Source organism: Falco cherrug, chromosome Z (assembly GCF_023634085.1).
Source record: "Falco cherrug isolate bFalChe1 chromosome Z, bFalChe1.pri, whole genome shotgun sequence".
Lineage (NCBI taxonomy): Eukaryota > Metazoa > Chordata > Aves > Falconiformes > Falconidae > Falco > Falco cherrug.
Genome location: NC_073720.1, coordinates 22,512,117 through 22,526,905, shown reverse-complemented (window position 1 = coordinate 22,526,905; position 14,789 = coordinate 22,512,117). Strand labels below are relative to the sequence as shown.

At 37.7% G+C, this 14,789-nt stretch overlaps 1 protein-coding gene across 6 annotated transcripts in view; it reads right to left on the bottom strand.

Annotated features, from left to right (window-relative positions):
• Nucleotides 1–14,789, bottom strand: part of IPO11 (importin 11) — a 99,840-nt gene that overhangs the window by 72,622 nt on the left and 12,429 nt on the right. For all 6 annotated transcript variants that reach the window (XM_027808126.2, XM_027808129.2, XM_055699646.1 and 3 more), the window contains exons 6-7: nucleotides 8,966–9,066; nucleotides 2,257–2,329 (exon numbers count right to left, since the gene is read on the bottom strand). In XM_027808126.2, coding sequence (XP_027663927.2) covers nucleotides 2,257–2,329; nucleotides 8,966–9,066 — 174 coding nt within the window. The remainder of the gene's footprint in view (nucleotides 1–2,256; nucleotides 2,330–8,965; nucleotides 9,067–14,789) is intronic.

Here is a 14,789-nt window from a genome sequence, read left to right as displayed (position 1 = left end):
CATTCATTCCTACCTACTTGCTTACCAAGAAGAATTGCTTCAGACAACTGACACCAACATTTGCAAGGAACAGCTGGGAGTCTAATCTCTTTATCTTATATCCTATATCTTTCAGATCAAGTGCTATTGATTGGCAGGAGGGAACAAATAAACTCTTCTCTGTACGTGATACAAGAAGAAACCTCTCCAGGGATGCCAAGAGTATTTTCTCCTTGAGGACTGGCTTTTTAAGTGAAAAAAAAAAAAAATATCTGCTGTCACACATTTCAAGCAATATTTTGCTCCTCTCTTTCCTCCATATGGTAAATATCTTCAGAGGGCATGGAAATGATGCTCCCAACATATGGCATGTTCTGTTTTCTTCTCTCTCTCACCTAGAAGTCAGTTTGTATCTTCACATCTCAATACTGTCTAATTTCTTATATTTTGGGGTTGTTTTTTTTCTTTTTTTTTTTCTTTTTCTTTTTCTTTTTATACACACAAGGGTCATAATTTTTCTGCCTTTGATGATGCAGGAAGCACAAGCATGTAGCAACTGTGTTGTGAAGTATCTGCAACTAGAAAAGAGCACTCATTGGGAATACAAGATATCAGGCGTATCAGGCAGACTGGGGACTAAATGAAAGGTGCCTCTGAAAGGAAACCTCAATATATGTAATATACAGATTGGGGAACAAGGGACCAAGAAGGGGAGATGGATTCTGAAACATCCTTCAGTATCACAACAATTGTTTGAACAATTATTTAGGAGCAGGCTGCTAGCATAAAAACAAACCAAAGTCCTCTATATCCTAAAAGACTACATCCCAAAAATATCATAAAGACACACAAACCAATACGTGAAGCTGCTAGTCTTTAAAATGAAAGTTAAAATGTTCCAATCTCAGCCTGTAACTATAATCTCAAAACTGCAGAACTGTTCATTAGCAGTGAAATTTATAACTATAAAACATGCCATACTATTGCCTTAGCAGGCAAACTGATTAAAAACTAATGGAGATATGGAAAAATTATTGATAAAAAGTTTGAATTGTTTTACATACAATGCAGTTAACATTAGGTTTTCAGAAACGTAAATACCATGCAACCACTTCAAAATTAAATATTTGATAAACTTTATACTACCTAGTAGTAGCATAAATGACACACATTTTATGGTGCAACATGACATACTTCATAGTTATTTTGAAAATAAAGACACAAGTTAATATTTGGTCATACTTTTTACGCTGCAACTATACGTGGACTACAAATTTAAAGATATTTCCTATGTATACCTGCAATAAAAAAACCTGCATTTAAAATAAAAACTTTAAATTCTAGTCAAAATTGTAATTGCACAAAGGTCTTCTACAAACATTAAATTGCCCTAATTTTGATACATTGCTCTAATCCTACAAATAACATTAAACCAACTGAGGAATCCTGAAAAGTTGAAACAGAACTGTCTGCAGAACAGAAGCTTGTTTGCTATACTTTTTAAGTTTTACCTCATGCAAATCATTACTGTATTTTCTTCAAAAAAAAATTTAAGATCCCAGCTTAAAATATTAGCAAATACTTCCTTGCAGAACCTCATACTCACATGAGCAAGAAAAAGTTAGCAGAAGGAAGACTGACTCATCTAGCTTATGGATATTCTGAGGCCCTAACATTAGCTCTATACTCAATTTAACAATAAAACCTTACACTAATCAAAATAGTAGCTTATAATTAGTCACTTTATGTAAGACAAGACACTACCACACTGAAGCTTTATTATGCCTATTTAAATTAATTAATGCTGTAATTAGACATGTGACAGCAACACTGCTTAAGTGGGTTTATGCAGCAGCATTCTCAACAGCTTATTCCTGCTACACCACCACCACACTTCCCTGTATGGCTATACTGGGAGTCAGATCAGATAACAGATACAGCTGAAAAAAGAAAAATCACTCAGGGAAAGGTTATTTTTGAGCTACATGAGTTCCCTGAACCATTTCACCAAATGTTTGCATAAACAGCAAGGGACAGCATCAACTGCCACTGAAAAAAAACCCAAGAGACAAAACGTTATTTCCAACCTAAATGATTCTATGAATTATGACCTTTGGAAAAAGATCTCACTTCAACACAAAGATCTGTCTGAAAGGCAACACATAAATTGCAACTTGTCAGCTTTATTATTATTATTAAACATTTTGTAAAGAAGGAAACCCAATTATATACCAATACAAGTATTTGCTGGGAGAGTAATAATCGTTCAACACTAACCTGATTCACTGGCTCATTGAAGTTGCTGATAAGTCCAGCACGCAATGAAGTTTTTTCTTCTTCAGAAAGAGCGCTGTCAGGATATATTTATTAAAATATTATTTGACTCTCAATACAAAAAATATTAAGTAATATTTAGAATTATTTTGTCACTATTACTAGTCACAAAAGTTGAATGATCATTTCCATTAATGCATCTGCATTTGACGGGATGAAAATTATTTTTATACACCATTTTCTTGAAACTAATGTATTTCAGTATGATACACTATCGAAAGAATATCCTTTGTTTTTCCACTATCTCAAATACACTTAAAAAGAGAGGGAAGAGTGAAACAGACAAACATTTGAGGCCTTTCAACCTCAGGTTTTCACGTGACCTTTGTAAACACAAATGGCCGAAGACAAAGTTCAGAGAGTAAGGTACCCAGATACATTACAAAAATAAGGGAAAAACGTACAAACTGTAAACTGATTGTTATTATACAGTTATTACTGTGGGGACTGATGACTTGAGCATGACTTTGCCCATGCACACTAATGCATAATGACAAAAGTGTCCAGTATAAGGCAATAAGGTATCAGACTGTTGTCTCACAGAGTTCATTACCCAGGGAGCAGTGTCAATTCACACACTAATTTTTTTATTGCACACCTGCACAGAGATGGGTGCTAGGTGGTAAATCCACAAAGCTAGCACACATCTTAACACACAGTAAAACACTTTATAGACTTTGAACAATTGCTTGTAATGAAGTTTAGCCACACTTAATTCTCAATGGTTCTTGTAAGTCTTGATTCCATTTAAAGGTACAGCATACCTTTCCACTGACCAGTTCTGTGGGAAGCGGGCTTTGTTAGTAGGAGACTTCCTTTTTTGCTGGAAGGTGGATCTTTTAATATGGTAATGAGGATAGTTCACACATAGCTATAGTTATTTTCTGTTTGGCCTCATTAACCATTGGGTTTTTCCTAGGGTTTATCTTGTTATGCCCCAGGCTTGACATTTATTAAGGAGTCTATCCCTTCTCCCAAGCCATTCTACCTACAGTCTGTAACATCTTCTCTTTTCTCAAATTCATTCTTGTTTTTCACTGTAGACATTTACATATACTGTCTAAGTAACAGGCTAGCCTTATGTTAATAATGTATGTGCCAGCCAGTCGACTGCAAGCTGACAGCTCTTTTTGCAAAAGCAATAATCCTATTCTACAAGCAAGCCATACAGCTACACTTAAAAATATGGATCCTCTGAAAATTACAGCTTTGAGTGAAAAATATGTTTATAAAGTCTTAAAGAATGCAGGGAAAACTAATCTGAAGGATAAATTCTAAGCCTTAAAGATTAATTTTCATTCAAGTGCAGCTTTACACTATCTTTATACTTCCCTTTAAGTGACCTAGTCTATCAGTTTAAGATTACAAGTTACAGTATCATATCATTCCTATACTATTTAAGACTGTATACGACCCACGTAATTTTAAGTTCCAAACAGGAAACAAAACTGCTTTTAAAAATGCTTTGTTGGTACCTGAAGATTATGCAATCAGAAAAAAAATACACTTTCATTTGCTGATAGCACCTAGAAAGGTGTTTCTTACAGAAAAAAGACTTATGTTACCAAACAAGGTTGTTTAGATGAAACTGTTTCACCCAACATAGCACCAATTTAAAAGCATGCATGCAACCATGACATCTCCATGAGGTCTAGTGGCTGGAAATAAAGATGATTAAACACAGCAACACAACCACTTTCTGTTGCCTCACCTCAGGTGCAAATACTGACCTACTGGAGTTTTATACAGTGAGACTTAAAATGATGCGTAAAGCTCACTAAAACAGTTTTTACACTACTCTACACAAATACCAAATATTCACCTTAAAATAACAGAAGAGAGAGGATTTACCCCAAGCTCAAACATTTGCAACAGTATTAATAGTTTTCACTGTTTTCCCCTCTGTATATAACACAAGTACTCACCATTTCCTAAATCAGAAACCTACCATTCCAAGTATAGTACTCAAGAAGAGCAATTTACTGTTTCACTGGTGACTCATAAATGCACACTAAGTCTTATCTTCAAAGGTAATTTATAGCACTCAGGAACAAGATTTAAAGGGCTTTTTATGAAGACTTAGGCCTTAAAATATTTTAACATAAAATTAAATTATGCCTACAAACATTCTGGGTAAAGTTTACAAAGATTTCTGCAACAGTAAAATTTTTTCTGCAGGGAACTATTTCAGTTATTAATCTAAAGCCACTAGATGATATTTTAGGGAAATAAATTTCTGTGGTCTTTTTTTTTTTTTAAGATTGCAGTATGTAATTTCTGCACACACAGGCATACTCTGAAAGGTTCATAAAACTTGAAAACTCTTACTAATACAATTAAGAAATCTAATGTCAATTAAATGTAGCTTGTACAATACCTCACCTTCAGGCATAACAGCATATAAAACCTGGTTTGTACAGGAAAAGGACTGTTCTGCTGTATTTTTTACCTTGTTTGTGAGCTCATGAGACCTTTTGCCTTAATTACTTTTCCGTAATTACCATTACATTAATCATATCATACACATATTCCAAGAGCAGTAACCATTCAATTTGTTACTATGAATAAAAATGCTGTAATTAAGCTCTTGCCGTTACACGCAAAAGAAGGAAAAGAAATAGACTCATGAGGATGAGCACCTCAAATACAGAAGCTTACGACAAGCAAAGTTAGCAAAGAGTAATGAGAAAGAATAATTGAAGAAATCAATGCAGACGCAAGCAGCATACTGCATTATATGACAGGATTGCAAACAGCTCACCAGAGAGCGGAGGGAGGGATTTACCGTTTAGGTAATAGGACAGTGACATCTGCCGGGGACTGGATCCCCCTGCTACATGCTCACCCCTGCAGCAGTCACAGACACAGCCACGGACAGCAACACCTTTATCCTCCTTTAATACACTGCAAGAAAGGCCCACAGCTCCATACAGAAGTTACAGGCACGCTAGAAATTAGGAAGAATGTGTATCACTCAAGTTATTTCCCTTCTGCACTGAATTACACCAAATCAAAAATCAAAATAAGGTCTTCTAGGGATGAAATTTATTTATCTTGTAGTCCTTTACAGTTTGCAATTTCAAAGTTTCTGATCTTTTCCTGTGTTTGTGGTATGGGGAAACATGTATCCAGATATTTAAAATGTTACTTTGGAGATTTTTAAAAAGGTCTATTATTTCATAAACCAGAAATTCAAATCTGAACAGTTATAATTATCATTCAAACAAATCAGAACATGGATTTGAAATGCATTATTACAGTTTCCAGTAATCAAATCAAAGAACAAAGTCCACAAAAACCAGGATGTAACAGTAACTATCTGTAAAATCAAAAACGTTGAAAAACAGAATCTCCAAGAAAAGCCATTTATAAGCACACATACATCATAAAATGAGACCACCTTCGGAGGAGGATGACCACAAATACCAAAAAAACCAGGCCAAACTGCCCAAAAAGAAGCTATGACAACCCTAGGCTTTTCTCCACGGCAATGTGGAAAGCTGCCTGAGAAAGCAGGAGGAAAAAAGTTCATAGGCCCATCTCCAAAATCACGCTCACTGGAAAACATGGCTGTAAGTCCAAGGCAGGTGCATAATAAGTAGCATGAATAAGACAGACAGCATTGGTGAACAGGTGCAAAGAGCAAAGTATTTCAGAAGGCTCACTTTTTCTTAAAAAAAAAAGTTGTTTGTATTCACTGTTTGTTGCTATGTATTTTAGTATAATGATTAAGTCAACTAATGCACTGTCCCGAGAATTCACGATCTCAACATTTTCCTGCTTTGTAGCAGCAGCAGCTGAGAAACCATAAATGCCCAGCAGAGAGGTAAAGCTAGTTCTGCTTGCTTCAACTGAAAAATAACACCAGCACACCTGTACAACTGAGGCATTTAACTTACCATCAAAATTCTTGGGAGACTGAAAGTTCTTCACAAGTACATAAATATTTAAGACATATAGTTCCAAAAGAAACTGTATTTGGCTCCGATTTACTAAGGAAATAAGGTTATATGAAAACATTATCTATCTGTAGGAACCCTCCTTCAATTCTCATAATTCTTCAAACTACCTACCAAATTACAATCAAATACATTTGGCAAAGAGCAGAAGTGTCAATGGTATGTTTTTCCTTAGATTTTGTGAAAACTGTAAACAGCTGAGTAAAGCAGACAGACCTAAGTTACCACCCCATGGAGAAAAACACCAGTATGGAATCAGTCTTTCCCTTCAAAGAGGCAGCAGAAACCAGTCACCTCCAACCCAAACATCTGCTCTTCTGAACAGGCTGGGTAGATCAGAACAAACTTTGAGGTACTACAATGTACAGACAAAGCAGAGCTGCTGATGTGAGAGACAAGATGAAAGACAAGAATTTTGCAAGGACAACAATCCCTTCAAATACCATGAAATCCAAAACATGACTGGTTCACAAAACAATCAACTGAGAAATTACAGCTTAATTATGGCATTTCTCAAAATGCCCTCAACATATTCTGCTGCTAAAACAAAACTATTTGGGTAACTGCAAAGTACTGACAAGATGTCACACAAGAAATCTAGGGAAAAAAATTCAGAACTGGAGAAACAACTGGATAGAGTGGAAATGTACTTAATTTACCACATGGAATCTTTAACAGCAGCCAATACTTTTTTTATGCTTTAATTGCATTAAATTGAGAGCAGAAAAATTAGAAATGGGGAAAAACTGTGGTTGTATTTGAAATTTAGTATAGATTTACCTTGTGGAATCTTTAATAAATGTGGGGGTTGAACTTGGCTGGATGCCAGGTGCCCACCAAGTTGGTCTATCGCTCCCCTCCTCAGCAGAACAGGGGGGAGAAATTAAGATTTAAAAAAACCCTTGTGAGTCAAGATAAAGGCAGTTTAATGAACCAATAGCAAAAGTCATACATTTGGAAGGGAAGGAAAACAAAATATGTTATTTTCTACTTCCCAGCAGCAGGCTACATTTGGCCACTTCCCAGAAAGCAGAAGACAAATGTAAATAATACATGCCCCCCACCTCCTCTTCCTTACTCTTAGCTTTTGCATCTGAGCAGATGTCATATGGTATAGAAAATCCCACTCCCACTAGTCACTTTTGGTCAAGGTCCTGGCTATGTCCCCTCCCAAGATCTAGCCTAGTGGTAAGGGGTGGGGAGAAAGGCTGGAGAGACAGCCTTGATGCTGGGTGAGCCCTGCTCAGCAGCACCAGAACCCTGGTGTGTTATCACCACCTTTCCAGCTACCAAACCAAGCACAGCACTGTGAGGGCTGCTGTGGGGCTCAGCCAGATCCAATATAATCATGTTTTCTGGTGGGTTTTTTTAAAAAATCACATTAAGTTTTCAACAGGAAAAGTACAATGAAAGACTGTTACTCAATTTTTACCTTGGTTCAAACAATAAAATTGTAGTCACTACTTCTGCAGAAAATGAACCATGTTTTTTTTCCACTGGAAGCGCTACTAATATCTATCTAAAAGTATTAAGAAATTGGAACAGTATATTTTAATTGCTTCAAGTAATGTTTGCTAGGTACCTGTAATGTAAGCAGTACTACCCCATCACTTCAACCAAAATGTCAAAGATACATGCTATCTTCCATGCATTTTCCTTTCACATAAGGGAACCCAAACACTTGCAGATGTTTTGCAATTGTATACTAATCCACATATACAAAAACTCTAGTGCCTTATGTAATAATGAAGGAGCACTACACTATTTAAAACGTCCTGCAGACATAGAATTTCATCACTTTTCCCTCTTTTGGTAGATCTTTGGAAAAGTTTACTATATAAGGCAAAATACGTTAAACTATCTCAAACAAAGAACACAATGAAAATCATGCATACTTTGTGAACTAGCTAAGATTCATGATCCATAAAATCCATCTGACAGTGATATCCCACCCATTTATATAACTAGCACTACAAGAGAGACTGAATACTTCCAGGTAAGTCTTAGTTCCTGAAAACAGTGAAAGAAAATGGAAACTTTTTGAAATTACACTTTTTAAAGCAAAAAAAAAAAAAGACTTCACAAAGAACACTGAAAAGTATATAATTCTGTAGGTGTTACAAATTACAATGGTACTGTTTCTAACTATTAAGTAAATGATGTGGTACTCAAGAATACAGATTAGATTTTTAGCTTCTTTGGAGAACTTTTTGACATGTATTATCAGCACCCACATACCAGAACAACAAAAAATGAAGACCAGAACTTGCTATCATGATAGCTACTGCCTCTCTCTCATGTACACATTCCATATTTTGAATGAATTAGGAATCAGCTTAAATTAAATGTCTCCCTAATAATCTCTCCCCAAGAAACTTCTAATGTTTCACATCTCTAACTATCAGGAAGTCCGGGTGTTAACACTATAATACTTACAATGTCACTTCAAAATCTGATACCTATGAAACAGCCTTCCAATCCAGTTTTCCAAAGTAAAACATGAACAACATGAGTTGTAAGAAGTAATATGAAAACAAAATGGCTCATTAGCGAGTCCTAACAGTGAAACATTTTATCAGTTTCACCATTAATTCTAAAGTAACTTCTATCAGCCAAGGGTTTGCTGTTGTCCAGTTTGGCAAGTATAACAAAACCTGCTGTAGAAGGTTAAGTGGAAGAAAATCAGAACTTACTGTGGTGCAACCCGTCTCCAGTAGCGATCAATTCCATTTTTAAAGTACAGCACAGCCAACCATCTTACATTCACATCCAAGGTATGATTTGTAAAGATATTCTGTTTAAAAAAAAAAAGATTTAAAAAAGTTTAAAACTGCTCACCACACCACAGACAGGATAGAAATCGTATCAACGAATGCGCTGGTGTACATTTAAATACACACATCTCTGTATATACAGGTCTATATAAACAAAATGCATTAGCGTTTGACAGACAAGTGAAACAATCTGTTAAACATCAATTTTTAAAGACCAAAGAAATCTTTATCACTCGCCCTAATACCTGATTTATTAATAAACCCCAACATACAGGACAAATGTATTTCTAATCTCAGGCAGTTGAACAAGCAATAAAGGGGTAACAAATACTAGCACTAGTTAGTTATTATACTCTTTAATGACATAGCTCTTAGAAGTCTGAGGCACACACAATACAGAGTATTTTTCTATTCTAGTCAGAATTCAGCTTTTAAGAGATTTCTTCATTACCTTGAAAAGTGCTGAGAACCATCCTGACTACCAAAGCTGATTGCAAAACCGTGACCTTGCAGGACAGCAACTCTCGAATGTGCCTATACTGATTCTAGGAAATTAGTTTCTACTACTAAAAAGCTATACAAGTACATGTATATATCTATACACAGATGTATAATTGCATCTGTCTATATACACTTTTATGTACCTGTATGTACATACAGACAAACACAGAGAAATTACTTCATATAGTGACATTGTGACAATCAGGAAAAGCTATAATAAAGGTAGGCTACTGAATCTTATTACAGGTACTACTCTGGCTCTCTCCCTGTTTTCTACTGCATCACATGGATCTTTCTTGAGGGGGTGAGATATTACTCCCTCCTTTAGGGAGCAAATAGGTGTGGGCTCAGTGGTCATATTACACAGGAGAAAAAGAGTGCACCACTTGTATCAATTGCTTTTAGAAGGCCGCTAAGAAAGAACATGAGAAATGCAGGAATTCAGGTCAAGAACATCTGCTACTCTTGGGTGCCACAGCTGAAGAACTATAAATAAAGTCCTGAAATAACTCAGCATTATAAAAACCTGGGACCTCATCAAGCATTTTCACTATGAATTCAAAACTTAACCTTCTCTCAAACTCTGTTTCTATAATATAAACAGCTTTTAGATATAATGACCAACACTAGAAAAGCCCTCACAAACTCTAATCACGAGAAAGCAAAAAGACATCAACAAAGGTATTCAACTCAACCTTTAGAAAAACATGAAAAATGTTGTAGCCCACTGATGAACACCACACAACATGAAAAGGATGTATATAATAGATCATTCTTTCCCAAAGCTCATCTAGGAAGAAGGACTGAATCTCTGAAAGATTTTCCCTGAGGCAACTTAAGCATTTTACTGATATGGAGAAATAGTGTGAAATGGGGACAATGGACATCGATTGTGATTGTATATGTCTGCTCAGGAATGTGGGTATGGTGACTAGTCATGGGTGCGGTGTCTGGTCACATAGGCACACAGCCTTGAGGAGTCGCCTACAGTTTTGAGGAGATGCCTGCCCTTCTTCCTCTAACAAAGGGGCTATTTAAAAAAGAATGAGAAAAGGATGAGAGATATTCCAATGCTATCTAGAGGGAGGGAGTGCCAAGTCTCCTTGCTGGAGAAGATCAGATGGTCACAAGAACATGAATCACCTACAAACCTGCAAGACCACCACATTGCAGGCAAAGGACTGATAAGCTAATTAACATAGGAAGCAAGAGTAAGCGGGTTTAGGTAACGAATATGTATAGGCGTTAATTGAATATTCATTTGTTTTATTGTATAAATGTGAGATGGTTCATCACTTCGGGCATGCACGCTTGTGGAGGAGCGATCCCCCGAGCATCTGTGTGCAATAAACATACCTACTTTATAACTTTCGAGTTATAGAGTCTAATTCCGCACGTCAGTTTGGCGAGCCAGGCAGGAGGATTTCTGCTCGGCTGAGGGACCAGCTGCGGAGCGGACGCTCCTAGGCGCGCCCCGGGAGATCTCCTCGGAGGAGCCTCCTCTTCTCAGCTGTTCACCCGGGAGCAGAAGAGAAACCCCTGGATCCACGGGTAAAACGGTATGTTTAGAAACGGGGCGGCTGGTGAGACACACAGAGACATCCAGCACGCAGCGTAGTCCCCAGGAGGAAAGGTACCTTGGGAGGGGGTTTGCTGACCGAGGGGTGGCCGCTAGCGATCCTGAGGGCAGATCGAGCAAACCCGAGGTTACTGCCATTCCTAAAAGCCCGGAGGCCTCGTGACGGAAAGCGGGGGGCGGGATGGAATAAGGCGGAATCTCACAGGAACAAGAGGGACCTCACAGCAAAAGGGAAACTTTGGCGTAGGAAAAAAAAAAAAAGAAAAAAAGAAAAAAAAGAAAAGAAAAAAAAAAGGAGGAAAAAGGGGGAAGCTAAAAACTTCCTTTAGGTTGTCTTAAGAATTGGGGAATTCCTAGAATGTAACAACTGAAATAGCGCTCTGTGTCTTGTTTGTTCTATGTGTTGTCTTGTTACATGTTCAAAACTTGGAGTTTTCTATGTGCTGTCTTGTTACATGTTCAAAACTTGGAGTTATGAAATGTATGTTGAAAAATAATATTCTGGTAATTCTAGGCAAATAGCGGAAAACTTAACAATCTGCTTAAGACCGGGAAAAATCTGGTTTTTGTTTGTTTTTTTGGTTTTTGGCAATTGTTCATTGAAATGCATACTTTGTGAACTGTCAGTCTTCCTAAAAGTTGTACATAAGTGCACGGTACTGTATAACATACTGCTTGTGTGACTGCGGGCTGCCCGGAGAGTGTGAATGGTGTGATTGAGATGCACATTTTGATTTTCCGTGTATAGCTTAATTATTTTGACTGAGTGTGAGTGCAAGAGTGCTTGAGACACGTGTTCGAGAGCAAAACGAGTAAGGAGCTCTATCTGCGTTGCAGACCTTAGGTGGCTAAGGCGGCCGGAGAAAAACAAAGTAATTAAAATTGCGAAATAGGAAATGGAAGGAGTAAGCCCTGTGAAAAATCGCCTTTGGGTTGTATATTAAAACATTGGAGGGATATCGTAGGACAGGGTGGCACCAAAAATAGAAGGAAATTGATTAAATATTGTAATCAGTGGTGGCCTTTGTATAAATTGGAGAGTGATGCAAAATTGCCTCAGGAGGGAGGAACGTTAGATTACAACACTCTCCTGCAATTAATGTTGTTTCTGAGAAGAGAAGGAAAATGGGACAAAGTATCATATGCAGACATGTTCTTTGTCCTCCAGGACAAACCTGAGTGGCAAAAGGACTGTGGATTAGTACCCCCTCGGGATCCTATGGTACTAGCACTAGAAAGAGTGCGGGATTAACATCACCTGATCTTTGATTATGGCTCTAGAAAAGGATAGAAAAAAACCCTGAGACCTAAACTAGAAAGATGTTCTTGTTGAAATTTTTGTGTTAAAAAGCTCAGGTTGTGGTTCCTTCTGTGGAGCAACCAGAATGAAACACGTTGTAAGATAAAAACTTGTACTAATGTATGTAAAACCTGAGGCGGGGGGGTGTGGTGGGGAGTGGAGAATCAAAGACCTTGTAAAAGTGTTAAAGTATTGGGGTGAGTTTGTACAAACCCCCGTACCCCCTCGAAGGTGCGACTGAATCATGCTGGGATGCATGGCAGGGTGTTTGCTGTTTGCCTGCGAAGGCATGATATGTAAGAACACAGACTTAAAGCAACAAGGAGCAGATTGGCATTCAGGGTGAGAAAGAGTTAAAACAGAAGTGCTGTTGCAGAGGCAGGCTTGTGTAACCTGCGGAGCAGGAACAACATCTCCTGCCCCGAACCCTCCTGCTGGTGAGGAGGAGGGGGTTGCTGTTGCTGACAACTGAGCAGAAGAACCTGACAAAGTCACCCCAATTGCTGCAGCATTTGCAGTACAACAGGACCGGTAACGGCCCCTTTAGGGCAGGGAATGGGTATGAGGTGGAATTTTAGTGAATACAAAACCAACTTATTTGTTAAACCTCAGTGAAAAAAAAAAAATATTGTTACAGTTGTGGGAGCTGCTGGCCACCAGGAAAACATCCTGAAACCTTTAAAGTACAAACTAAGAAAACAAATAAGAATGCCAAATTCACCAAAATCTTTGTTGGGATGAGATTTATTAGAACATCTAGATGTTTAAAGAAGGAGAAATGAAACTAAAAGTTAAAAATGATCAAGTAATTGAAATATTGAGCTTATCTTTAATTCAACAGAAAAGAGGAAAAGAGGACCTCCCTGGAGTAAAAGAAATTTTTAACCAGGTGTATCTGAAAATAAATTCCAGGAAAGGTGAAAAATGCTTTACCTGTTACAGTAAAAATTATAAGGGGGACAGTTCAGATAAAAACAATATCCCTTGGTCAGCAAGGCTGTGGGGATATTGGCAGAAAAACTGAAACAAAATACACTCTGTAGTAGTTCTACTAATGTAAATCTGTGTGTTTTGCCATGGCAGTGACTTGTTATGGGATGTGCAGATGAAACTCTGCATTGACAACGAAGTACAAGGAATAAGGTTGGTCAGGTGCCTCCTACCATAGTCAAGGGCAAGACTGGGTTGGCCTCGGTGTTTGCCACCAAGAAGAATCTTGAGCTCCGCTGTTGGCTGCAACCCAGTAGGCGTTGAGTGGTGGGGACATATGCCATGCCAGACCTTGATGTGAGGAATGGCCCCCTCTGTTATAAGAAGGAATTCTTCCATCCATGGAAGGAAGAACATAAGATGGCCCACCGAGGCACTGATTTGGAAACTGGAAACCGCCTGGCCGACCATGAGACCAGACAAGTAACAGAGGAGGTAGGAAAGGAGGAATTATCCTTAATACCAGACGATAAAATCCAAACTGTAAGTACAGATCAGGAGCCAAACTATTCTAAAGAAAACTTAAAGGTAATTCAGGACATGAATGATAAAATAAATAAGTGGACTTATTTAAGGGATGGTCGTATAGTGGTACCATCCAATTTAATATGGACCACAGCCCTATTATTAATAAGACGCATTGGGGAGCTGATACTTTATATAAAAGTCTAAATCAAATTGATAGGGTGAAACTTGTATACTGTAATAGAACAGGTGACTCAGCAATGTGAAATGTGTTAACACAATAATCCCAATACAGCAAATAAAATAAAACTAGGGAACATTAGTAGAGGAAATTATCCAGGACAACAGTGGCAAGCTGATTTTCCGAACTCCTAAGAAAAGGGGGGTACCAACATTTATTAGTTATGTCTGATATGTTTTCAGGTTGGCCAAAAACCTTTCCTTGTCGAACAAATAAAGCAAGAGAGGTAACGAAGGGATTGTTAAATGAAATTATCCCCCGCTTTGGGGTTCCGGCAACAATCTCTTCCAATAGAGACTCACACTTTTGTGCCAAAATAGTAAAACAAGTGAGTACAGTATTGGGAATAGATTGGCAATTACATACTCCTCATTACTTCAGTGTTCTGTTTGGTGCTGTCGAACAATGATCAGAGAGCATAATGATCAGAGAGCAAAATGATACTTTTTAGAACAGGGGGGACTGAATAATGAGCTACATACAATGAGTGATAAATGGTATACTACTTTTTTAGAAAATTATATATAATTATCCAAAGTTGGCAGGTGTTCAGGGACGCTTATTGTCACCATGATGAATACACCAAGACCCTTAAGTGTCAGCACCACGGATGTACTAGACACAAGGTCCTTGGATTCGTTACCTTTACAAGGGCCATCTGGTCCTA